The sequence below is a fragment of the Amblyomma maculatum genome, chromosome 11, assembly GCF_055883805.1.
Source record: "Amblyomma maculatum isolate TAMU_Amacu chromosome 11, ASM5588380v1, whole genome shotgun sequence".
Lineage (NCBI taxonomy): Eukaryota > Metazoa > Arthropoda > Arachnida > Ixodida > Ixodidae > Amblyomma > Amblyomma maculatum.
The window spans coordinates 84,197,812-84,224,357 of record NC_139354.1 but is presented as its reverse complement, the minus strand read 5'-3'; the positions used below and the strand labels follow the sequence as shown (position 1 = coordinate 84,224,357).

Below are 26,546 nucleotides of genomic sequence, written 5' to 3'. Positions count from 1 at the left end.
AGCGTCTGCTGCTGTCTGCAGACAGTCTTGCTTTTCTCCTAAGGATCCCCTGGTCACCCAGATCGTGATGTCATCAGCATAGATAGCATGTCTGGCTCCTTCAATTTCTTCGAGTTTTTTTGCTAAGCCGGTCATAACAATGTTAAAGAGCATAGGGGATATCACTGAACCTTGCGGTGTTCCCTTTTTGGGGGTCGGAAATGTGTCTGTCCTGATGCCGCCTATTCCAATTGTGGCGGTTCTGTTACTCAAGAAGGCTTTCACGTAGATGTGTGTTCTCTGCCCACAATCTAAGTTGCAGAGCCCGTCTAGCACTGCCCTGTGACTGACATTGCCGAATGCCGCTTTGAGGTCGAGCGCGAGCAAGATGTTTTCTCCGTATTTCGGGACCGTGTTAAGCACCTCCTCCTTGATCTGCAGGAGGATGTCCTGTGTTGATAGATGTTTTCGGAATCCGAACATAGTGTGCGGCATGAGGTCATTGTCCTCCAGGTGGGTCTGCAACCTCTGAAGCACAATTCTTTCGTATACCTTTCCCAAACATGACGTCAATGAAATGGGTCGTAGATTTTCCAGGCTGGGAGTTTTTCTGGATTTAGGAATCATTACTATTTCCGCATGAGACCAGTCTTTCGGGATGGTCCCCTGCTCCCAGTGTGTGTTGATGAATTCAGTAAATCTGTGGATTGAATTCTCGTCCAAGTTCCTAATCTTGGCGTTGGTAATGCCATCCTTGCCTGGGGTGGTGGTTTTGTGGCATACATAACAGCGTGTCTGACTTCTTCTATAGTAATGGGTTCGTCAAGAGTGGGATTTGCTTCTCCCGTGTATGGCGAGCTGTAGTCGGCACCCGTTTCGTCACCGATGTATCGCTGCTTGATGTTATCTAGCAGTTCCCGGTCTGTACCTTGGAATTAGTGCGCGATCCTTTGGATTGTCTTATGGTTTTCACATTTGGTCTTAGTTGGGTCTATGAGAGCCCTTAGCAATGCCCAAGTCTTGGCCAAACCTAGAGTCCCCTGTAGATAGTTGCATTTCTGGTCCCAGTCCCGTTTCGAGAGCTCCATCGCATATTCTTCGGCTTGTTTCGTGACCTTGGCGATCTTTAGCTTGAGCTTTCTGTTGTGCTTCTGCCTTTTCCATCTCTTTAGCAACCCCCGTCTAGCATCCCAGAAGTGTAAGAGACGTTTATCCACGTTGGGCGTTTTGTTGGTGAGAGTGACCTTCTTAGTGACTTTTTCCCAGTCGGATTTGATACCCTCTACCCAATCCTTAATGTCCTTGATCTCTGTATCCTCGGACTCCGCCCTGGTCTTTCTATAGGCTTCCCACTGTGTGAGTCTAGCTTGGCCATAATTTTTCCTGATCAGAAGATTTTCTATCTGGATGCGCAAGAGGCAGTGGTCACTGCCTAGCGTCTCCCCGTCGTTTTCCCATTTTGCCTGCCTTATTCCTTTGACGAACGCTAATTCTGGGCACGAATCGCGGCTGATGCTATTTCCCACTCGCGTTGGCTGGGTGTGATCTGTGATTAGGCTGAGTCTTCTGCGATCAGCTTCTCTGGCTAGATCCTTGCTTTCGGAGTTTCTCTGATATAGCCCCAGCTTTTATGCCAGGCATTAAAGTCCCCAAGGAAGAGAAGACCCTCTTGCCTGCTGCTTGTTCTGCCTTGCCCAGCAGGTAGCTGAAGCTAGCGTTCTTTTGGCTGGGCGGGCTGTATACGTTAAGCAGGAAGATGCTTTCTTGGCTTCTCTTTTGGGTAATGACTTCGATAAGAACGTGGTCAATGTCCGTTCCGTCGATGTCGTGTCTGCGGTGATCGTTTTGGCAACCAGCGTGGCGACCTTGCTTTCCCCCTGCCTCTCATATGCTGAGTAACCCGGGAGAGTAGGTGAGCAGCCGGTTTCCTGTAGGGCGATTATGTCTGGCGGTACTGTACAATTTGTGATATGTTGTTTAAGAAGAACCCGCTTTTTGGTGATCCCGCGGCAGTTCCATTGCCATATTTCAAGGGTTTACAACTTGACCGAGCTCTTACGGTGCCTCGCCATGCTCGGTCAATGGCCTATCATAGGGTTTGCCTCTGGATTTCATGCTCGTGAATTGTACTAGGCGTTCTCTATCTCTTTGCGCCTCTGCCTGGATGTTAGAAATGAGATTACTAAGATTAGCTAGTGAGTTGTTCATGGCTGCCATGGCAGTTGCGAATTCTTGCCGCCCTATGGTGGCTGGCTGAGTTTCATCTGTTCGCGGGTTCGTGTCAGTCTGCCCTGTTCTCTGGGCTTTGAGCTCTTCTATAATGTCTTTAAGTTTCTGTCTCAGTTCAGCATTTTCCGCCCCGAGTGTCTGAATGGTTTGTCTTAGTTCTTGCACTTCGTTAAGTTGTCCACTAGTGTTTTTACTGAATTGTGCCTGCGTGTTCGTGTTTTTTGGAACAGTGGGAGAAGTAGGGAAAAGCTGCGCTGCCCAGCTCAACTTACTCTGTTCCTCCTTTTTTATCTTCTTCTGCTGCTGCCCCTTTTTTGTTTCTGATGGCTCCCTGGTCCTTGATCTCGAGCTCGACGCCGACCTGTACCTGGAGCGCGACGCCGATCTGGACCTGGATGGCGAAGTAGCATCTGAGCTGAACCAGCGTTTCCGAGCCCGGCCGCGTCCGCCCGTGCCGCCATCGCCCTTTGTTGCGCTGTCGGTTTCCTCTTATAATCTGGTCCGTGGACTCCTCGGTTTTCTTAGGCGTTGCTTGCACTCCTTTGCCCCTGTGGGATGCGCTTCCTTGCACAGCGCACACCTGGGCTCACACGAATGACCGTCCTCGATGACTGGTTCACCGCAGTTCGAGCACACAACGGCGTCAGGTGTTGGGCATACGTCCGCCCTATGCCCAGGCTTCAAGCATATATAGCAAACTTGGCGCGATGATCGGTAGAGGTAGCAACGCGTCTCACCGCCGTAGTAGTAAACGTAGCAGGGAACGATCTTGCCTTCGAATGTTATGACGGCGCTTTGAGATTTTCCAAGCATTCGTGCATAAAGGATTTTCACTCCTCGGGTGCGTACCCTAAGATGGGACAGCAATTCGGTAGGTGTTGTACCGACATCCAGTCCGTGGATCACTCCTTCGCATGAATTGTCCGGCGCGGCAACGTAAGCCGTCACAGCGTAGTCTTTTGCACCGAAGCGTAGTCTCGGAATGTTCTGTACAACGTTGGCAGTCTCCTTGCTTTAGCGTACTGATTATGGCGATGTTAGATCCGTTGTGCAGCCGTATAAGTAGGCTGCCTTCGTTGCAGATGTCTGGGTTTCCACATGCTTTAGTTATAGCCCGGGCCATCCGATGCGTGCTTAGCTGGCTGATGTCGAGCCCATTCTTTGGTCTAATAATGATTTTGAAGTCTGCTTTCGGCAGTGGAGGTAGTTTGCCCTTGCGAATAAGATTTTCCTTTTCTTTGGGCTGGCTCGGTGGTGGTTTGCCTGCCGCTTCGGTCCCGGTCTCCTGAACGGCAGTCAGCCTCGATTTGTGGTATTTTGCGACGAAGCATCCTCCGTTGTCGAGTGTCTTCTGTGAGTCGTTCGTAGCGTTCTCTTCGTGTTCTGTCTCTTGAGTCGGTGTCGTGGCTCCGGTCGATGCCGCTGCGTTGTCAGCAGCCATCCTTGGAGGCTTCCGCGTGAGCTTGAGCAGCGTTTCGTCGGGCCGATGGCCCGAAGCTGCTAGGCTTAGCGCGGCGTTCTCCGCTTCGGATCTGCGAACGGCCAGAAGGTGGTGAATTCTGGACTTACAGATGAAAATCTGTTATCAGCAGATTCAGCTTGTTTAGTGGAAGCCGATGGAGTATCCCACTTTCTGTAACGTTGATGGTTTCCGGGTAAAATACGGCGTCGAAGCAGGAGGTCATGTGGAGCGCGTCCGCTCCATCTTGAGTAACCTCTGCTCGTCTGTTCTTTCACGAACAAAGTGGAAAGAAAGGTCTCGTAGAGACATGGACAGCTGAGGCTGTACCAGAGGGAGGAGAGCCTAACCGCCCGAATACTGCTAGGCGTTCTGCCGCTTGTGGAAGAGCGCAGCACAGTGCGAACTTGGATGCTTTGAATCATGCATTCGTGACATAGCTACCTTCGACGAGCGTTTCGTTACTAACGGTAATGCTGTAGGCAGATCGGGGCAAAATTGATTGACCTGCTTGCTTCCTCACTTGTGCGTTACGGTCCAAGTGATTTCAAGGGGACTCTTTTCCATTACTGACTATTACTTTTCCCTGCTATTTATTTAATTATTGCGCAACATTATTGTTTAAACCTTGTGTACTGCATCCTATGCACTTGTCTCTTGTTGTAGTGTGAGCAAACAGGGGACAATTTACCTAACTGAATTTGAAATTTTGCCTCTGTCCGGTGGTTGACGGGTGACCGAGGGTACTTGCTTGTGTTGGGTGTTGCGTGTTTTTGGTCAGTTTTGCAAGCCGCAGAACAGTCTACCACTACCAGTGGTGAGAGGCAAGAGCATCGGAGCGATCCGAGCGAAGTTGATCGACGTGTCCCGGCAACAAGGCTGTCGGCAGAGATCCTGACCTGGCGAGTGGAACCCGAGGCACGTGAGGCTACCTGGCGGCCGCACACTAGACGTGAGCTTGGAGGAACCTGGCGAACGAGCGCGACCGGCATTCGAGCCACATGCGAGCAGCTCGTCTTCCCGGCGCATTCTCTGATGGCGGGGGTGCTGTTGTGCCCGGCCAAAGCCACCCAGAAATTCAGACGGAAGCCAAACTTCTAAGGCGAACGCCTCCTTCACAAAAACAAGATACTGCTCTGCAAAGCACCAGTGCACTGGAGGCGAGCCGTGCCAAGGGGAGAGAAGCGACGTGTTTGAACATGAGCTGAGCATCCAAACAGCTCGGCGCCGTGGCTCTGCTGGTGGACCCCTTCTCGCCCCGCGGCATATTTGAAGCAAGAGCGCAGCAAGCTCTTCCATTGGTCCTGTGAAAGTGCTGCCGTGGGATTGGACCATTTGAGCGTCAAAGGTTTCTTGGGTTACGTAGGATCAAGTGCTTCTGCTCGAGAGTGAGTCCATCACTAGCGTCCATCGGGTGCAGTTCGCCCCCTAAGAGAGCGGACGCGGCGGAATCTCCCCTGCCCCCGCTGCGCGAGAACAGTCGCGTATGGCTATGTTAGCTTTCGGCCCCAGAGCCGACCTTGTTGTGTAAACGCCTGTAAATAGTGTATAAAACTTTTCTTCATCTCACCAGCGCCGACTCGGATTTATCGCTACCGCCCAGGGAACTGACAGCCCCAGTTCACGAAACGGGTGACGAGCTTTACGCAACCAACTCCTTGGCACATCCCTGTTGATGGTGGGCTACTGTGTGATAACCCTACCGGCACAAGAATATATAATATTAGTTGCATGTAAAATACCTGCACATAAACAAACTCAACCCTGTGTTTGGCGCGTAATGGCCTTAGCTGCCTTGGCGCCTTAACACCCATCAAATAAAAAAAATTCACGAAAAACAACATTAAACAACAATGGTATTTACTGGATGCCAATGATGCAAAGCCAGTGGACAAGCTTGGGTGGGCGATGTTGAGCAGCCGATGAGCCTAGCTGAATAGCAGTTCTTAAAAGCCAGTGAGTAAGCTTGGTGTTAAGTATTGGATAGCCACTGAGAGTGGCCGGATGTACATTGTATAGGAGCCAGTGGGTATGCTTGGGTGGAAAATATTGGTCAGCCATTGAGTGAGGCTGCATGCCAATAAATAACCTAGTCTGCCATTGGTGGCCATTGTAGGAAAGTCAGTCTAGTACTTTAGAATAAATGTTGGCACGTGTAGCGCTCCAATGAAACGCCATTATTGGCCCCTATATTGGGGTCGGTTTCCCCCAATATTGGGCAGATGGCGATCCATTGACGGCGTCCCACTTGGGTAGAGACCGCTATTCCTGGGGTAATAAAAACTGAAACTTCGACTTTTTAGCAAGGATAGGTAATGGGTGCAATGATCACCGCACGAGGAGATGAGCTGTTGGCTAGTGAGGCTCCAAATAAAGGAGTCTTATAGGGTGAAAAATTATGCTCGAGGAAAATATACTTAAAAAGACTGTAAAGACAATAACCGGTAACATCATATGACCAGAGCGATATGAAGAGCGAGTTTGACCTTTTGGAGGCTATCTACTAGATAAACCCACCATTCAAAAGGATTTTTGGTTGGTTGAACCCAAACTGGAGCTTTATGGAACGACAGCCTTTAAAGAGACATCAGCGCTAATGAGGTTGAAATAGGTGTTGATCAACAGAAACCCCGTAAACCGCCAGGCCCCGACGAACTAACTGCTGTACCTTATAAGGAGTCACTACCTAACATCGCCGCAGCCTTGCTCGGGGTCTTGGTTGGTTCGTTGGTTCACAGGAAGGGAAAGACTCAGTATCTGTCACACTTGCTCAGTGGACACCTGAACCGCGCCGTAAGGGAAGGGAGGAAGGTGGGAGTGAAAGTGGAAAAAGAGAAAGGGGAGCCGTAGTGGAGGGCTACGGAGTAATTTCGACCACTTGGGGATCTTTAGCGTGCGATGACATCGCACAGCACACGGACGGGGTCTTCATTGCACGTCTTGAGCGCGGGTCAATACCACTTTGCTTTACGCTCGTTCAATTTGTGTCACTCAGTTTTGATCCCATAAGCAACAAGGAGCTAAACGTCCACACTTTTACTGTCTATAGACGAGTAACGCTAACTAACCTCGACTGCAAGGTCCTCGTGGATACCTTGACAAGAAAGCTGCAGTATTTTATGAAGTGCTAATCGGTTCTCATATAATTTGTGACATTAAAATAGGGCGATTTGCTTAAACATCCTTATGACAAGGAGCACACTAGAACTTTGACAGCGAATGACCCTAGATGGTCATGCTTGCAGATTCATCTCGCAAAGGCATTCAAGAGAGTATCACACTATATCCTCTTTCTCGTATTTCTCGTGTTGGGTCGCTCAATAGCAATAGCGTCAGAATCGCAGGCAGAAATTGCAACAGGACCTAGTTATAAACAGCAAGCTATTGCGGCGTATAGATGTACTCTATTTTCTGTACGTCAAGGTGCCTCGTTGTCTCCATTGCTGTTGGCATTATTCCTTGAAAACATTTGTCAGAAAATTAGAAAATTCTGCACAATGATGTGGTATGAGGTTTTACATTTCATGATTATGAAGCCATGTCAGCGAATGATGTTGCATTGGATAACGAAAGTGTCGAGCCAGGCTGAAAATCACCCGGGAATTTTATGCTTAAAGTGGGAGTTGCTTAAATATAGACAAATGTGTTGGTTTGGTACCGGCTTGTGAAAAATGACGCCAGTTGGTTCCGAGAATATTCACTGGTCTTAAACACCGAACTTATAACTTGTGCCACTACACAGCTATCGTGAAAGCGAGTCGGGTCGGAGCTGTAAGACAAATGAAATGCGTAAGAAAACCACTCGATGAATTGGGCACGACATGCCTTTATTTCCGCGTGCTACCATGTGAGGTGTGGCTGTAGAATACGTATTGCGGGCCCTAGCTGTGCTGTATAAGAGCGACTGTATATTCATTTCATTACGTATATATGCGGCCTCCACTTGACATATGTTCACATATCGGCTTTGTAATACACATTTGTTGTCTCCCAAAAAGCGCAAAATGTGCATGGGCAATAGTTGTTGAACTTTTATACGGATGCATGAACAAAATACTGCACATAGCACAAAACAACCTGCTTTCAACAACATCATCGATCAGCTTTATTTTGTTTTCACGGCGATCTGGCCTTTAAAGCAAAAAGTCGGCGTGGAGTAGTAGTTTGCACGCTCGGCTGAGGAGCGCAAGAATGGTGGTCTCTATTCCTTGCATTGACATGTTTTTTTTTGTGTGTGTGCAATTTCGTGAGGACAAAATCTGTCCACACTCTTGGTTTACACGTTTGCTGCGACATTCGTCCATGCTACCCATGAGCCAAGAAAGACTTTCGGCTTAAACGGTCTGTGGACGATTTCGTTTAAACGTTTGGTATCCGTGTTATCGTTGAGTAAGTCCTCTGGGCATAGAGATTAGTATGCATGTTCGTGGCTGCATCGAAATTGGTGCTGAACTTCTGTGTAAGCCGGAATATGGCCCCTTTTCGTGACGATTATGCATGGTTTCGTATTAACTGACTTGAATGCTGTGGGGAGACCTACTTAAGCTATATGCCTAAGAAGGGGATCAGAGCGAACAAGCAGCTGTTCTCTAGCAAACTGGCCTTTGTATGGTTGCCCAGCGGGATGCTGCAGCGGGATGCAAACCAGCGGAGTAATCTATCGCAATGCAGAAATACGCTCATGAACCGTTAGAATTGGTCTGCAAAGGGTTGGATTCAGTTGCTAGCTTTATGGTTTTTATGGTTTTTGCTTTTTGCCTTGAAGTGACATTTAGTTGGATTGTTCTCCTTCTGTCATTATTTTTATTTCAAATTTGCAAATTTTGCTTGTTCCTGTCATTCGTTGCGGGATTAACATTTCTGCTGGTTTCTTAGTTTTTTGCTCTGTGTTTGCTTCGTTTAGTTAAGCAGAAGTTGAAAGTGTGCGCTTGTTGTATCCTTATGTTCTCTACGAGTTTCACGTACTCAAAGACCACATCTATTTGCCCAAAAGGCCATATATGCCCATTTTCATGCTTTAGTTTTAAGCATTGTAAGAGCATGAATGCGCAGTTGGGACTAACCTGAGGCCGCAGTGGCATGCCGAACGATTCGCTTTCGCTTGGCCGTTAGAGGAAACTGCACGCTATTGGTGGTTCAGAAGTTTTACGCACGCAGTACTCCAAAGGTGCTTAAAAATGCCTCAACAACGATGGGTCAATATGTAGTAGAAAACGGGGGCGCGCCGACGGGGGGCGTGATACGCTACTGAGTATTTCGGTTCACTTTGTCCCAGCTGGGCGGTATTCATTACTATTTTCCGCTGCGTGGTCCGTTTACTTTTGTGCACACTTGTGCAGCTCTGAAAACATGAGTGACCACGGTGATATCTTCGCCTAGACGCAGGCGGATTTTATGAATAATTCTAGTTGTTGATGTCCTCACTTTCAGACCTGTGAAGACGGCGGTTTCCCTCGCTTTTAGAAGGCTTCAAAGGCTGAAATTGCAAACCAAAGTACAGAGCTAGGCCCATGTGAAAATCCATTACGATCTAGACTATTTATATAGGCTTTATGCTATAGAAGAGACATTAAAGGCTAAATAAATTACCTTCTTTGGACTTTAATACGGGGGCGGGTATATCTGTAAGTTGGTTATTGTACAGTAAATATGTCCCAATAAATAAGAATTTTTTTAAAGTGCGCATTCTGGACACCTCGGTAAGGTAGAAGTGTTTTATTGTATTGCCCTATCTACTTATTTTTTCGCATTTTTTAGTATTATAACTTACGTTCTTCTAGATAGCATAGTTTTAGATTTTAGACTGTGACTATTTCTCTGAAACGAGTGCTGGCGTGTACTATTCTCTGCAGTTGGATGGTGTCAACACTCTAGGCGAAAATATAGCAGACAATGGGGGACTCCGAATGGCGTACAGGGTGAGTATTAAAGGCCTTTTTATACGCGCTTGCGTTGTCTTCTAAGAAATATTGCCCTTATTTCTGGGAATTCGGCAGCGTTATTGGTATTATCCGGAATATTTTCTGCCATTATGATTGAACGAACTACATATCTCATATCGATCTTAAGAACACCTGTAGAGTATTTACGTTAGAGACGTGTATGGTGGCTATTACGCCTTACGTACCAGGTCAACACTGCCGATCATTTCTTCTGAATGCGAGGGAATCAACTTTGAAGTTCTGGTTGTGGAAAATTGTAAAAACAATTAATGATCCTTGTCTAAGCTTCGCTTTTAATGAGACGGGAGAGAGGATGCCCAGCTTTAACGTAATTATCGTCATACATGGTTTCGCATCGTATTCTTTATTGGTTTGGCTAAGAGATTGAAAGGATTTTATATAAAATCAAATTTGGGGACCATAATGAGGTGTCCGCTCTGTCACACTTTCTGCCCTTCCCCGCTACCGCATCGTTTCCAATAAGCTTGAACTGATATATACAAGTATTGCCAAAACTGTGTCCCCCCAGCAGGTGTATGTAGGCGGCACACGGTGGAGGGTACCGGAATATTGCGTTTGCGCCGGTAACAGGTATACGATTTGTGTTTTTGAACAATGCGGAGGCTAAACGCGCAACGGAACTTTTTGATTTATATTTTTTATGGTGTGTCCTGAAATCCAGTCAGCGTTTTTTCTGTCGTAATTATATATCGATCTTACGCGTACTTGTGACACTTCACGTGTGCGCTGACGTCACGGAGCCCGGACTTCAGTCACATGTTTGGTGACTTCTACAAGCGAAAGAGAAATGAGCGCGTACATGGTATTACATCTCTATCAATGCCAGATGTTACTACCTGCCAACGCTCAACTGCCACTGAAATGTTCATAACTTTTAATGAGAAAGGATTTTCGGCGTACACATGTATCTTGAAATGTGTCCGCACTGACATACACATAAAATCTTTGCTGGCGATTTCGCTAAGGTTGAACTTAGGGTGTACGTGATAGATTCATTCGCGTCCCTCACCTCGGGCTGCATACTGCAGCAATGGCCTGTTGTTGTTGCGACTGTAGGAAAAGGGAAAATAAAGTGCATGGGCCTGCTACTGGCTCTGTAGCTGAGCCACCTCTCCTGCCCTGGCGGACAGAGAGGAAAATAGAGAAGAAAGAAATCAAATGAAGAGGGATAGAAAGACGTACGTCGCAAGAGCCATCGTCCGCCACCGGATGCAATGACAGTTTACAACAGGTAAAACCACCGGTGGCAGGCAAGCCCCCGCGGGGGCCCCCATTCCCAGCTCCGTAGGGCCCGGAGCAGCCACCCCCGCATGGCCTGGCCTCTCGCGCCATTTATATACTATCACAATGTGACGCCATTGATCAGGTGACGCAGAACCATATGCCCATGTTATAGTTAATCGTTTTTAACTTGAACTTTGCTTTTGTTACCATGGGGTGTGAAAGCAAAGCGACACAAGTTTCCTAGTTTGACCTCAGGTTCATTTGAAGGTCATTCCTTTTCACTAAGGGCTTGGCTTTACATCGCGTATAGCTGTCGCTTCAAAAAATAGTGCCACTGCCTAGAATAAAAACCACCATCCTTCCACTTTTTAGACTAGCGCTCAAATGACTACGCTTCTCTGACTGCCTCAAACCGGTTTGTAATCTTCGATGAGCATACAAATTCAAATCAAAATGAAGACAATGATTCTCTTGTAGACAGACGCGTTGCGCCATCTACTGAGGTTGACTCAAACCACCCTAGTGCTGCCATGGCCTCCGAGATCACCTCCGCGCGCACGATTCTCTCCGGCCGAACGGAACGGCCGGAGAGAGCGCAAGTTGGAAAAGGGGCGTGGCAGCGTCTTTCGCCACACCGCGGCGCTCGCCACCTATGCATCAAGTGTTCCTCGGCAGCTTGGCGCGAACTGTAAAACACGAGCTTGCTCAGCTTGCGCTCGTACCACAGTCGAGCTGCCAGCTTTAAAATGCCACGGACAAGACGGAAACCAACAATTTCGCTATAGTTAAAGTACTAATAATATAAGGCCCACATGCGCGAAGTTAGGCAGGCACTACCCGAAGCTGCATGCCTGCCCGAAGCATACATGCGTGCTCTGGCGCTCTCTGCTGTTGTCCCGCGTCTTTTTTTTTGTCAGTGTGTATATACACGCTGTACATATGCAAGTTCATTACTCGCTAAATACAGTATTTACGAGTGCGGCGACTTACATAAACATCCATCGCACGAATGGAATTCTCTAAATGGTTCCGCCACAGCAGCATGATTATTGCTTACTTAGATGCATTTCACGATAGCAATTTTTTTTCTCGCATGGTTTTAAAGCAGCCTTAGAAGATCGTAAGCACGCAAGTTCGATAGAATCCTTACGGAAAAAAAAAATTTATATGGGTTTTTTATATTATGCATTATGCGGATTATGGCAAGCTTGCGTAATAAAAAAGTCCGATAAAGATGAAGGGTAATCGGGGCACGTTCAGGCACCTCTGCCGTCATATGAATATGCGATGTTTTCGGAAGTGATCCCGTTAAAAACGGAGCAGCTTATACGATCGAAAGTGAGGAGAAGCTATTACCTCGTTTCTGAAATACGCAGCCCGCCATAGCATAAATGTGCGCAATTATCAAGCGAGTTGCTGTTTATTTCTTGTTTTCACTTGTTTGCATATGGTACAGACTGGATGCAGCTCTTTTATTTTTCATTTTTACTCCTATGCCTATACATGCAGAGGGCAAAGCCGAGCAAATGGGATAATTCAAACGAATTATGATTAGACTATAGAATGGCACTATCATACACGCCTGCCACACTAGTTAGCAATTTTTCATTAACGTGAAATGATATGCGAAACTTATCAGAACATTTGTGGCACTAAACATCCGCCGGTTGTAATGATGCTAGCCACTCTCTTAACAAAATTACGAGCCAAACACGCGAGCAATTTAAAAAAGACATGTTCCTTTATTTACAAAACTGATGAAGTGGAGAAAGAGAAAAACAATATGGGCAAGCACAATCAAGAAGTACGCACAAACATTTCGTTATTTACAAAGTTCAATCACCACATGATGACTACTTGCGTAGTTTTCTATTCGCAAAATAAAACTCAACAGACTAAACACGCAGCTCCTATCTTGTTCAGCGGTTGTGATTTTTTTCCGGTAAGCTGCTTAATCAATTACTATTTTTTCTGCTTTTATAAGCTGTAGCCTAAGCAACTTTTCTATGATTATCTTCTTTGTATCAGTGGCGTGGTGCTTTCTTGCTGCACAAAGCTCGAAGTGAGCACCTCTCGAGGTAAGCAACACAAGCTATATGACATGTACGCTACACAAGGAACGTAGCGATGTACGCTCAACTGGAATTTGTTATATTTGCAAGCAAGCGCAGAAGCTTTAGGATTAAAAGTGGGGAGGAAACCATGTCTCATCAGTTCACCAAACTGTAAGATCTTGCAGCTGAGAAACATGCATGCCTTTGATCACTCGAGCATACGCTCGTAACGTTGATTGACTGCCGGCTTCACGAGTGACCATTAGGCACTCAAGGACTACCACCTACACGAGGTAGTCTTGACGGGTAACTGTTTAACAAGCAAAGAAAACTATCTACACGAGCACAATGCGTAAACTCTATGTAGAACGGAACGCATTATGTGAACGCAGCAAGAACATCAACACTCCGCTTCGGTAGTAAACACAACACTTAAATTGTGAAACATTTCGGACACCCCTTGCGGTCAGTCTTTGCTGGAAAACCAGCTAAAAATGAAAGGCTACGTGACAAGCTCGGTACAACGTATTCGTCAATGTACACGCGCAAAAAACGAGAGAACCGCCAGCGGAGATACGCCGCGAGCGGGCTGGACAATGCATCGACGCTAAAACCCCTCTATCTGGAAAGTAGCGAAACTCTCCTCCCTTCGGCTGCTTTCCTCCTCAATTCTCCTTTGATTTCACTCTCCCACCGGTGGGAGCGCTACGCACGGCACGCTGAACCTGCCTGCGCTCGAAGGGCGCCGCGGAAGGGTCAATGATAGTGAATGGCGGGGACTTTTTGTGCTGCCTTTTAAAGCGTTCTTTTAACGCGGTAGCGTTAAGGAGCTCGTGTCGCAGAAAAGCCGGTGTCGTCGGCGTCCAGTGAGCGATAAATCCCGGCATGCACTTCATAAATAAAAAGCAAGTTCCAAGATGGGCTGGGTGGGAATCGAACCAGGGTCTCCGGAGTGTGAGACGGAGACGCTACCACTCAGCCAAGAGTTTTTTTTTTTTTCTTTATTGCATGGAAAAACTTCCGTAAAAAGGAAGAACTCCACTTACTTAAACATGTCCATGTCCAAAGTTACCGGGCTGCTTAATACGAGCCCGTCATATCCTCAACCCGACAATGCATAATCATCAGAACATCAAAAGTCTGGGAGACATACACATGCGTCTAGATACGGCATCCAGCTTGGAGGTTCTTCACGTGCAGCATATACACTTCTCACCAAAGCACACTGCTCCCGAAACACGGATTTCGACGATCTTGGTGGCTCTGCATGCCTGTCGATCATGCGGCTTTTCCAAAGGCTGAACAGACCCATCAACACAAATAGATCGTAAGGCACGACAGAGTTTTTGTCAGGAGGCAAAAATCTAATTGTATAAGGCGTAATTTCAATGTCCTTTTTAAGAGTTCTTTGTAGTATGTCCCAAAAGAACATAGCATCACGGCACAGAATAAAGCAATGATCAATTGTCTCAGGCACGTTACAGAGACGACAATTTACCGACCAGGGCACAAACATCTCCTTATTGTGAAGAAATGTCTTGACAGGCAACGTCGCTGTATGTAATTTGAAAAAGAACGTTTTTGCAGCTGCCTGAATGCACATTTGCCTAACACGCTTTAGAACAGTGGTGTCCAAAAACCCCAGATAAGGCTGCCGATACAACGGTGTAGGGAACAAAGACTCAGTGAGAGCCTGGGTCATCTGCTTTCTCGAGAGGCTATACAGGTAATCTACAGAGAAACGCACAGTGAGAAAATTGAAAGTGTCAGCAACCTCCTTAAGGAATCCCCATAAACGCCCCTCACGAGCCTGCCCAGTTGGTGCGAATAAGTAAGGCAAATGTGGACTAAGGCGCCTAATGAGCAAAGTTACAAGAAACGGATGGTTTGCCGATTTGAAAAAGAAAAAACGGGAGACAAGTTGATGCACAAACAAGTGAACAAGGCCCACTCCACCAGACTCTAAGGGAAGAAACAAGTTGTCACGCCGCATGGGCTCCCATTGAGAGCGCCACACAAATGTTGCAAATATTCTGTGTATAACTTGTACTTTGCTCCTCGCACAATGCAGGACTTGAAGGACATACGCAAGCTTTGCAAAAAAAAATATGTTACAGACCTGTGCCCTAGCAAACACTGAGAGTTCCCTACCCATCAAAGCCTGCGTTTGTCGCCGCATAGGTACGATTTGTAAATCCCAGTAGGCTGCGCTGTTACGAAATTGGTGCAGCGGAACCCCTAGGTACTGAAGAGGACTACAGTCCCAGCATATGCCTCCAAACTGGCTTGGTCTAGTGCCCCAGTGTCCCAACCAAAAACCTTTGGATTTATCTAAATTAAGGGCCGCGCCTGATACATCGCAGAACTGTTCAGTCAAGTGTAAAGCCTCAAGTACACTCTTTTTGTCAGAACAAAAGAGGGCGATATCGTCCGCGTAAGCTAAAATCTTAACTTCACATTGAGCCAGAGAGAAACCATGGATGGCTGCACTGTTAATTATACTGAGACAGAGGGGTTCCAGATATAAGCCAAACAATAGTGGAGACAGTGGACATCCTTGACGAACAGATGATTCCAGTGGTATTGGTTTCGTTAGCTCCCGATTAACAATTAGTCTTGTATACGAGTTCATATAGCACAGCCTTATGCCTTTGAGCAAAACGTCACCAATGTTTGCATTCTCCAAGACCGCGAACAAGAAATTGTGCCGAACTTTATCAAACGCCTTCGCCAGGTCAATTTGAATCAGAGCTACTTGGCCTGTCTCATCTGATACTGTCTCGATTACTGAACGTGCAATATGGATGTGTGTTTGAATACTGCGCCCTCTGATACCACATACCTGATGCGAACCTATCAAGTCCATGATAACTAGCTGCAAACGAGAACAAAGGACCTTGGCAAAAATTTTGTAATCAACATTACAGAGGGAAATTGGACGATATCCTTCAACAGTTTTCAACCGATTAGTATCTTTGCTTTTGGGTATTAATATTGTATGGCCTGAATAGAAAGTCGGAGGCAGGAAACCAACATCATAAGATGCTTGGAATACTTCCATCAAAACAGGCGTTAGGCAAGGCGAAAATGTTTTATAAAATTCGCTAGTAATACCATCTGGGCCAGGAGATTTCTGGTTCTGAAGGTCTGAGATGGCTGATTTAATTTCTTCCAAAGTGATGGGTCCCTCTACTACAGCACATTTCTCATCGTCTAGTCGAGGAAAGTTCTCAAGTAAGGAATTATAATCGAAACCTTGATTTGGATCTTTACAACTGCCGAACAGCTTTCGATAATAATCATAGAAAGCAGCAAGAATACTAGGAGCATCACTATATGTGCAACCACCATACTGAATTTCCAATATTTCCTTCGTAAGAGCATTCTCTCTTTCATCACTGAGGGCCCGACGTGAAGGTCGCTCGTCAAGAAACCTTCGAGTCCTAGATCTTATTAGGGCCCCCTTGTATCTTTCCGTCGCTATTTGTTGAAGCTCTGCCTTTACGTTATTAATTTCTTCAACATAGGCACCCGGGCCAACCCTCTCTAGCTCATGTAGCTCAGTTAGAGTGCGCCCAAGCTCACGAAGGTGGTGTCTCTTTAGGAACGCGATTCTTGCAGAGGCTTCAATTGCTAAGTTTTTGGTTTCCTGTTTGAACAAGTCCCATTTTTGAAAAACTGACAGATCATGGCGTGACCATATGTCTTTCAAACAAGTAGGTACAGCACGCTTAAAGATTTCATCTGAGAGCAGACAGTTATTCATTTTCCACAGTTCCCACCGAGGGTGAAGTATCTGCCGACTGTACCTCCCTACCTGAAGAGACACCATACAATGGTCACTGAAGAAGATGGGCCGCACCCAGTAACCAAACAAATTTGCTAACATGTCTGCAGAAACATAAATTCTGTCAAGGCGGGCATTAGAGGAGAACTGAAAATGAGTGAAATGAATACTGTCGCCTTTCTCCTGCCCCACATCCACAAGGTTATATTCACAAGCCAAATCGTTAAGTAATGCAGCACTAGGATCATATCTCTTACATAATGCTGATCGGTCCTCATCCCTACAAACACAATTAAAATCTCCCAACAACATAATTTTGCGATCTGTGCACAAATGATTAACTAATGAAAGAAAAAAGACAGAAGGCATTTTTTTCTCTCAGCCACGAGTTTTTTTTCTTTATTGCCCGTTTTGAGTTCACATCAATTCAATCAAGCATCGAACTCAGCCACGAGTTCGATGCTTGAAAGCGGTACAAAAGCGCTTCTAGTGAATGCGGTGTTGCCTTAGAAACATGCCGTAGAACGTTATACTGCAGTGTATATCGGTAATTATGGGCATGTTACTTACAGAAGTCACAGTTACACGAGTAGCGAAGTACGTTTCCGCTACATTTCTTCTGCGCTCTGCGCACATGCAGAGCCATCTTGCGGCAAACACAGAAGAACCCCTCCTCGCAATGTGCGGCGCTGCCCCGACACGTGGCGCGCCACTCGCCCCTGACGTTTCGCCGTGCACCCTCACAGGTTGTAGAATCAAGCGTCTTACCTTTCTTTAGATCACTATCTTCGCTCACCCGCTTCTCCCCTTCGGGCCGCGCGGGTACCGGTGCGAGGATGCCCCAATACCCTTGCGTTTAGTAAGTTTTCTCGACGAGGTGCAATAACGCTATCGCGTTCCACTCTTGAAGGCGAAGCTTAAGCGTCCTCCAAATTTTTTAAATCTGCTTTGCACAGGTAAATAATAATCGATTTGAAATGTTATGTTTGGTTTTAGCGGCACATATTGTTCGCAATAACAAAGAAAGAAGGAGAAGACACGCTCAAAACGGCAAGAAATGTTTGCATTCAGCATCGCGCTCGGGTACTCTGAAGCATCAAGAACGGGAAATAAACTGAGCAGGCAGTTATGGTGTCATCTGTGTTGGGTGACAGATAGATGGCACTGAATGAGAGCCAATGCCCCCTTCAAAAATATTCTGCATCTTTGCGCGCGAGCGGCAAACCGGCGAATTCTGACATCGATCGCTTCTGGCTAACCTATAAGCAAAAGCATCGATTGTTGTATGCTTTCATTTTCAAATCGCATCTGTAAGAAAATAATGAAGCAGTGTTCCTACAGCTGCTAATCAGAGGCAGTGTAGGTGAAAAAGGTGGCTTTTATTTCTTCGCGAAATCAATTGATCAGCGAAGTGACTGAGGCAAAATAGAGTCTTATATTATTGGCACAATACTGGTTTGCTTTAAAGGTCGTAAGATGTGGCACATACAAAATACGCAGTTTCAAATACAGAAGAAATGTAGCGATAAACACTGTTGTACATTGGAACCAAGTAGCATTTTTGATTTTACTGACACAGCACTGGTCGCTTTGAAAAGGGTCCTAAGACTGGCGCAGGCACATTAATTCAAAACACACATTTTCAAATAAAAATAAATGCACAGAAAAACACTGTTAGACAATTGGAAGATGCTGAGAACCCTTAACGAAGTAAAAAGATATGAAAACGAAACGCAAGCAAATAATTTTCGTACAAACATTTTTCACACACGCTGCAATCCAATTTTAATTTCGATGATTATAAGCTTCAGATATGCACGAGAATATCTTTAAAAATGTAAGCAGTTACCAGAAATTTTGAACCATTCACAGATTAATTCAGGCGACAGGCAAAATATTAATTGTATGCAGATTTTCAAACCACAACTTTCACAAATGTTTCAAATTAATAAAACATGAAATTACGAATGCATACTGTCACCGAATCTGAGCTGCAGTGACCCGCATGCCTAGGTTTTTGCTACCGCATTTACTGCTAGTCACTGGAGATATATTGGAGGCTTCATCTCGGACAAAAATCTGGATCCGTACTTTTACGCAAACACTCACAATCTCTTTTACAACATCGCGGCAGGCTGGGAAGCAAGATACCAATGAAATGCTATCTTTTATCCGGGCCTGCAGTTGTGCAGTGCTGATTGAATTTTTGAGGAGACGCTCTCTGTTACTGCGCAAAAAGTTCTCAGCAATTTTTACTGTTTCGATTACGGCTGGCGATGGGTTCGTCAGTGACACGTGAGACTGAAAAGTTCTTCAACTCAATTAAACTTGCCGGTGCCGTGTTGGTAATCAGTAAAGCGCGGCAGTCGTTCTGTTCTACTATTCTATGTTCTGTTTCTGTTCTACTTGAACACTGAAACGCGCGCAAGCCACAGGAACGGTACGACGAGGCAGTTTAATGGCGGCAGCGAGAAAATAAAAAACAAGCAAAACAAGATTTTGCGTGCGCTGATGACGTATGATGACGTGTTTGCCACGTCAGGGGGCCCGGCAGCCAACGACAAACCAGAAAACCCGCCCTCACTCTCTCTTTGGAGAGGGGAGCGTAGAGGAGCGAGGAGGAAACCGTCGGGAGAGGGAAACGGCGGCAAAGATCTTACAATTTCGCTACTTTCCAGAGATAGAGGGGTTTTAATCGACGCAGGTGCGCACTGCCGCATGGTGGCGCCTGGAGGAAGTGAAAAACTTACAACGTTTGGCTGGGGCGCGCGCTGATTGGAACGGCCGGAGAGAAACACGCACGCGAGGGTGATCTCGGAGGCCATGGTGCTGCAGGCTCGTGCGGCATGGAGCTGCGATTGCGCCGCGACCGTCAAATTACCGTTAATTTATCACAAATAACGAGCGTTAGAAGCGGCAGACATCGACTAATGGACATGCAGCTACGTAATCGGCCGAACTGTTAGAAATATTCTCGCGCTACTTGAGTGAACCCCTGGAATGTTTCAATGATGGGAGCCTTCACGTAATCAACGCCACCAACGGGGCCGACGAGGAGGAGGAACAACATTATTTGGTGTCCGACAGAGTTTAAGAATCATCAAGAAGGTTTTATTCAATGATAAATAGAAAACTTTATACACAGATATTTGGACCAATGGTCAGTGAGGCTAATCAGCGGTCTAATGCAAAATACCATGTAGGCCAGCCGCTACAAACACCATGAAGCAAAATAAATTTGTAGCCTTGCTTCAATTTAAGAAAATGCCTCTCGCATTTCAGTTTGAAATTCCAAGTTTGTTTTATTTCAATTAGAAACCAGTTCCAAATTTTCGCTCCTGTAAATTCTATTCGTCTTTCTCTGTGCCCATTGTGTTAAACGGGAAGATTAAAATTGTCATTGCAGGCTTGCCTAGTGCCGTGGACTTGAATACTGAATAAATTGAAAAAGTAAGGTGTAGGTGGTATTTATAATAATATTAACAAAAAGAGAAACTTTGTAGTGTGCGCAAGGCTGTGAACGACATGATTTGCAGCGTACCAAAAAAAAAATTTATTTTTAGAACTATCCGAAGTAGGTAATCCCATGGTTATCAAAGCGCGTTTTTGCAGTCTCAACAATGGTGATAAATACGTTTCAAATGTGGTTCCCCATGATTCACTGCAAAAACTAAGAAGACTGTGACATAATGAAAATTACAGGAATCTAAGAATAGCGCGTGGAAAGTGCCGCCGTGCCTTTGCCAAAATAAAACAACAGTACGCAACCTTTTGAAACACGCTGTTAACCTGTTTCTTCCAAGACAAGTGGCGATCAAGCTTAAAATCTAAATATTTGAGGAAAGACACACTTTCAATAATATATTTATCGGCACTAATAAAAAAAAACATTTGAATAAATACACATTTGGTTTGATAGGTTATGAAACCAAGTGGAGATATGTAGGAGTTCACTTTTTATAGCATTATGCATTGATTACAGCGATTTTCTAGTAAAACCAAAGGAGGCTTCACAAGTGAGCTTGCGGTACACCACATGTTACGGTTTGGTACGCAGACTTAAAAGATTTGAATACGACTTGCTGCTGTCGTGAGAATAGGTCGATTTTAAAGACTTCAAGTGCTCTGCTACGTACCATATGCATCCAGTTTCATTTACAAGAATGGATTGTGAAACAGGCTCGAAAGCTTTTTTTACGTCTATATATATGCTTACAGCTATGTTGTTGGTATAAAGAGCAGATAAAAAAAGTTGAATAGAGTAAATACAGCCGTGGAAGTGGACATGGTAGAGACAAATCCATGCTGCTTAGGACAAATTATATGATTAGTATAAAAAAAAATTGAGTTGGAAGGCAATTAATTTTTCGAAAATTGTATTGATGATACTCAGTACAGATATTCGCCTGTAGCTAGATAGGTTGTTAGGGCCTCTACATATGGTTATCTGAAACTCTTTTGCAGCCTTTAAAGATTCGGGGTATAAGCTAGAGTCTATTGCTAGATTGAATATTCTACATAATGGGACACAAAGCAAATCAGCGTTGTCCTTGATTAGCTTGTATGCTATCTGTTCCGGCCGCTTTATACGTGGCCATTTTTGGAATAATACATTTAACTTATTCGCTGTTAATGTTCGAGAAATTAAATTCATTATTAACTCAAAAAATTCCTGACGTCACTGATGCTAAGGAAGTAGGTGGCGCTCTTTTCTGACCGTAGTTTGTGAAGAACTGAATAAATTGGTTGGCAGTCTCTACTGAAAAATTATCAGGAACAATTCTGTTTTCTTTTAACTGCTCTAGTAACTTCTCCTACAGTGTTTTATATCTGCTTAGAATCATTTGCTTCACGATTAACCAAATTAGCATAATACGATTTCTTTTATGTTCTCATCAGAGCCACGGACTTATTTCTGTAGTACTTAAATTGTTTAAAGTTGTAGGCTTTTGTTCTCTTCTTATGAGCTTATTGTAGTATGAATATTCTCTTTTCAACACTGTTTTTTTCCTCAGTAATCCAAGGACTTATCGCGTTCTTTTAGTTGCGTCGCGAAAACTCCCGTGTTGACCTGGTAATTGCATCAGAAATAGTAGATATAAAGTTTGCAAATTCTGTATCAACGTCACGATGAAATAAATTTTCGAAATGAATCGACTCTGCGTAGTCCACCCGTGAAAATGCATTGGCACGGACAGGACAATTACAGTTGAGACTCGAACGTGGCAGGAACAAAAACGCTGTAAATTATTCAGTATTGTTTAGGTCACAAACCCCAGCATAGACATTCATATCACGGTTACGCAAAATGCGATCAATAATTTTTGCACACTGATGAGTGATCCCTGTGTGCACATTGAAATACGTTCTTGAGATTCAGTGATTCCAACAAAAATATATAATCCTGACAGCCATCCTTTGATTGGTCAATATGGAAATCGCAAACTATTACTAATGGATTATTAAAAGACATCAGGGGGAACAAAAAGGATTCCATATCAGATATGAATTGACTAGTGCATGAGTTTGGCGGGCGGCATACTACGCCTAGTATGAGGTCTTTCTTAAGGCGAATAAGAAGCGCTTCCGTGGTGCTAGAAATTCGCAAAGAATCGGCAAGCTGTTGATAATCTATGCCATTTTTAATAAAAAATGCGACGCCGCCACCTCGTGCGGTGCTCTCTCTAGGCAAAGATAGTGATGTGTAACCAGGAAAATAGAGTATCTCCTTTCTTAAGCAAGGTTTCTGTCAAAGCGATAATATCATTCAGGAAAGAATGTTACGATACATGTACAGTACGTTTGTCAATTTTTGTTTATGCTATGGAGATTGCAGTGAAAAACGGCAATGTTCTAGTTCTTGGGCCACTTAGCTCTCATTTGTTCAACGGCAAAGGCCATGACTTTAGATCACCTGCGCAAGATCACTGTCACAGATTATATGCAGAACATGCGAGGCATCTGTCTTGCGCCTCAGAATTTTGCCATTTGATGACCATGTGTGCTTCAACTGTTTTTCCTTTTTGGCTTTCGGCGTTTCATCCAGCTGAATTTCGTTTGCATGGCACAAGTGTTCATTAATAAAAACTGGATTTTCGTCGCCATCAAGGTTCAAAAGTTTACTGTTCAGCCGTTGCTTTTTTCTGGTTTTCAAAATGCTCTCTCTGGCTTTCCTCGAAGCAAACTTGACGTTGATGTTGGATTTGTCTTTGTCTTTTGAGGGTACACGATTGAAAGCTTCAACATCAGACACACAAAACTCGTTGCTCAAGCAATAACAGATTGATGTCATCGCTGCGATCAGATTTTGAACGGGTGTCGGAGGAATGTCTTTGATTTCGAGGTTATTTCTTCTACTGTATTGCTCCAGTTCAGTTAATTGGTACCTGAGAACTTTCACTTATTTTTGAGTCGGTTGGTTTCCTTTTTCATCTCGTTTACGTTTTTAACGTTAGGAAAGGTCTGTATGAGAAGCATGAATTTCAGTTCTAAATTCTTCGAACTTTTTATTTGAAAAGCCAATAGTAGCTTTGGCAAATTCTATTCCAGATTCAATCACATTCTTAAATCCTACTTTAGTTCACTTATTTAGTGTCAAACTTTGTACCCGTCACTCATAAGCTTTGCAAGTTTTTTTATAGTTGAAGGAGGCTTACAACCCATATTGGGCATATGCAGAGCAATCCAGGAGCCTAAGAACAATGTTTGCAATTAAAGATACAGGATACACACCTGGAAGGAACGAAGAAGGCAGTTAGGCTTTGTTTCACTGCGAAGATTGCCTGTGTTGCTCCGTGAATGATGTGGGTTCCGTCGCACAGCGGTTATATATGGAACGCCATTGATGTCGGATAGTAGTGCGCAGATGCGGCTTGCCTTGGTAGGAGCGGGGAGGGTTACGTGGATGCGTGTAGTCTACACCAGCGGTGAAGGTGAAGCAGAATCAGATTTCGTTCCTCAAAGGCGCATTTCTGGAAGGAACAAAGGCGGTTAGCCTCGGTTTCGATGCGAAGGCTGCCTGGATTGCTCCATGAAACACGACCGGGCATAGGTCTCCCACGTAGGCAAGTTGAGATCTGGTCTCCTTGCTGCCGCGAAGGCCTGCATGACAGCCTAGAGCTGGTAGTTGAGGCTGGAGCTGCGCACAGCGGCGGACCACCTCGGCGAGAAGGTTTCGGGATTAACATTTGTCAATTGTGCCTTGTACTACCATAGTACGTGCATAAGTGTCGCTATGTTTATCTTGCAGATCTTGCATGTGTTGGTTCCCACACTTCCGTGTAAATCCTGCTCTGCTACAGCGGGTTCGCGTATGATCTGTTTCTAACTGCCTCCAGGCAACTGCCTGAACACTGCATATTTTGCGGCAAGGTGAATTGAGATGAAGTTATGTGATGTTAGGAAAATAGTGAGACAAGAGTCGGACACGACTGAACGACTGAACTGAACTGAATTGTAAGTCCGGCTGGACAGTTAGAAGGCTTTTGATAAGTAATTAAAATTACAAGGGTTTAACGCTGCGAAACCAAATATTGAGCGACAGCATTAGCTGCGGGTGACCGAGCATTCTTCTTCTCTTTTTCTTCTTCCTCAGCCCACATATAAAGACCCGCTTTAACCAACCCGTATTAACGTGCCTTAGTGGCCTATAGGGGTAACGTGATTGCCAGGGTCCTGGCAGGCTGATTCTTATATAACCGTCCCATGTGAAACGAGAGACCCACGTTCCCAGCTCCTGCCAGCCCATCTCTCGCTTTTGTGTCACGTGGGGTGTGACGTCACGCGTAGCGCTGTGGCTGCGACCGCGCTACGCCGACCGCTCAAGTTAGTAGCCCAGCTCTCACCCTAGTATAACGTGAGGAGTGACGTCACAGCGTCACGTGGCTGCGGCCGCGCCATGCTGAAGGCTCAAAACCTAGAGTAGTATTGCTTTCGCAATAAAAGCTCATCAGCTTCTCTCTCGCCCTTCTTCGTATTGACTCTCTCCGGTATGGTATACGATACCTTGGGTGACGGAGTGAGCGACTTCGTGGAGGTTGGTAAGATGCGGAGAGACGTTCCCATTGTGTTCGGGGAAACAGAATAGTTTGACCTTGTAGTCCAGTGTCAGTTTGAAGTTCTTTATCATTCGACTAGCTTCCACGGATTTTCTACAATTGCTGTAGTTCTTTATGGTCGTGCGCGGGTCGCCGACAATGACCCCTCAATCGAGATCAGACATTGCAAGCGTGATGGCTAATTCTTCGGCCACGATGCGTGTCGGGACTTTTTGCTAGATGCGCGAAAGGAGAGGTATATTTTCTACATAGGGATACCACGGTTCGTTTTTAAAGCATACATTTAAGTTAAAAAGCACACCGTACGACTTTGGGCCCAATCATGAGGCCCACCGAGACAGCTCTCAAAAGTTAGTTCAAACACCATGGTCATGCATAGAGCAGCAGTTGTAGACGAAACTACCAACCCTTTACTGACCTACAATGAATAATGGACTGAGTTTATTTTTCCTTAACTCTATAGACCAAATTTTTTATCCATGCAATTGAAAAAGCATACGACATCCCTCGTGTATGATGCAAATATTTCTTTCAGACGTTCAGCGCCCAACTGAATGATTCGGTGACTCCGGACATCCGGCTTCCTGGATTGGAGCAATACACGCCTAGACAACTGTTCTTCATCTCCAATGCAATGGTAAGGCTCAGTGCTTAGGAGTTGCAGTAGTGGAAATGGCCTCCATTGCCGCCTCATAAGAAGATGTACACAGTGTCACAAAAGGAATAAAGCCTGCAGCCCATTGTAAAATTGCCAGGAGGTGATTTATAATAATTCAAATTTCCCGCAGCTAACAGTAAGAAAAGAAAGAAAAGCATTTGTAAATCAGCGACTGCTCAGCTGCGATCGTCACTAGTGCTTATTGCTTACGGTTCAGGGAACATGAGTTACAGCCGGAAGTTAATACTGATAGGCCGTGCATTAGGTGGGGCACTTATCATTACCAAGGTCTGGTCTTTCGAAACAGCAAATCCTAAACAACTTGCGATTAATTTAGTACAATCACCGTATGACCTAGTTTATTATCTGTTGGTACGTTGTACTTCGAGCTCCTCTCTACATAGATATTATTGGAATGAAAATTTTATTGTACGAACCACACCTTTCTGATCCTGACGTATAAATATTTATTCGTAAGGCCGTCAAACTTCAGCCAAACGACACTCCCTACATTCAGGAAATAGATATGATATAATCGGCATTTGTCGCATAAATTATCACTGAATCTTACATATTCGATGTTGTTATTTTACGACGTATTTTTTCCACATAGCAGTACATAACAAATCCCTAATGAATGTTGCCAGATGTTTCATACTTACGTTTTGATTATAGAGGCTGTCAGATTAATTTATACTGATTGGATGATCAAGATTGGAACCGGATACTTACCATCTCTTACTGGCATCTCCCATAGCTTTCGAATAGAGTATATTGCCTTATACGTGCCGTGAATGCAGCATTTGGCTACGCATTTCGTAAATTTCGGCGCATTGTTTCTTTCATACTTCACCATCAAATTGGGTAATAATTCAACCCGCGCTTCACGCATGGCTCATTGCTCTATGTTGCGCGTCGAAACAGTTGCCAAATGCACAGCGTTAACTCGTTACCATTCGTTTTGCAGCGCACGACCAAGTGCAGGGTCCTGTTTTTAGGTTGCAAGTGCACTCTTCAGATTCCGTTATTTAACACCGTAGTAATTTAAAAGCGCTGTACAGTGCTCTTGGCGTTCGTGGTGACTTGGGGTTCCGCAGGTTTAACTGGTCCAAGCGGCACAAATAAGAAGCACAAAG

The 26,546-nt window shown here is 45.1% G+C and overlaps 1 protein-coding gene across 1 annotated transcript in view; it reads left to right on the top strand.

The window, feature by feature from the left end:
* LOC146174291 (neprilysin-1-like) overlaps positions 1-26,546 on the top strand; it is a 118,803-nt gene that overhangs the window by 80,243 nt on the left and 12,014 nt on the right. Inside the window, exons 19-20 of the mRNA XM_084585371.1 lie at positions 9,520-9,585; positions 25,288-25,389. Coding sequence (XP_084441497.1) covers positions 9,520-9,585; positions 25,288-25,389 — 168 coding nt within the window. The remainder of the gene's footprint in view (positions 1-9,519; positions 9,586-25,287; positions 25,390-26,546) is intronic.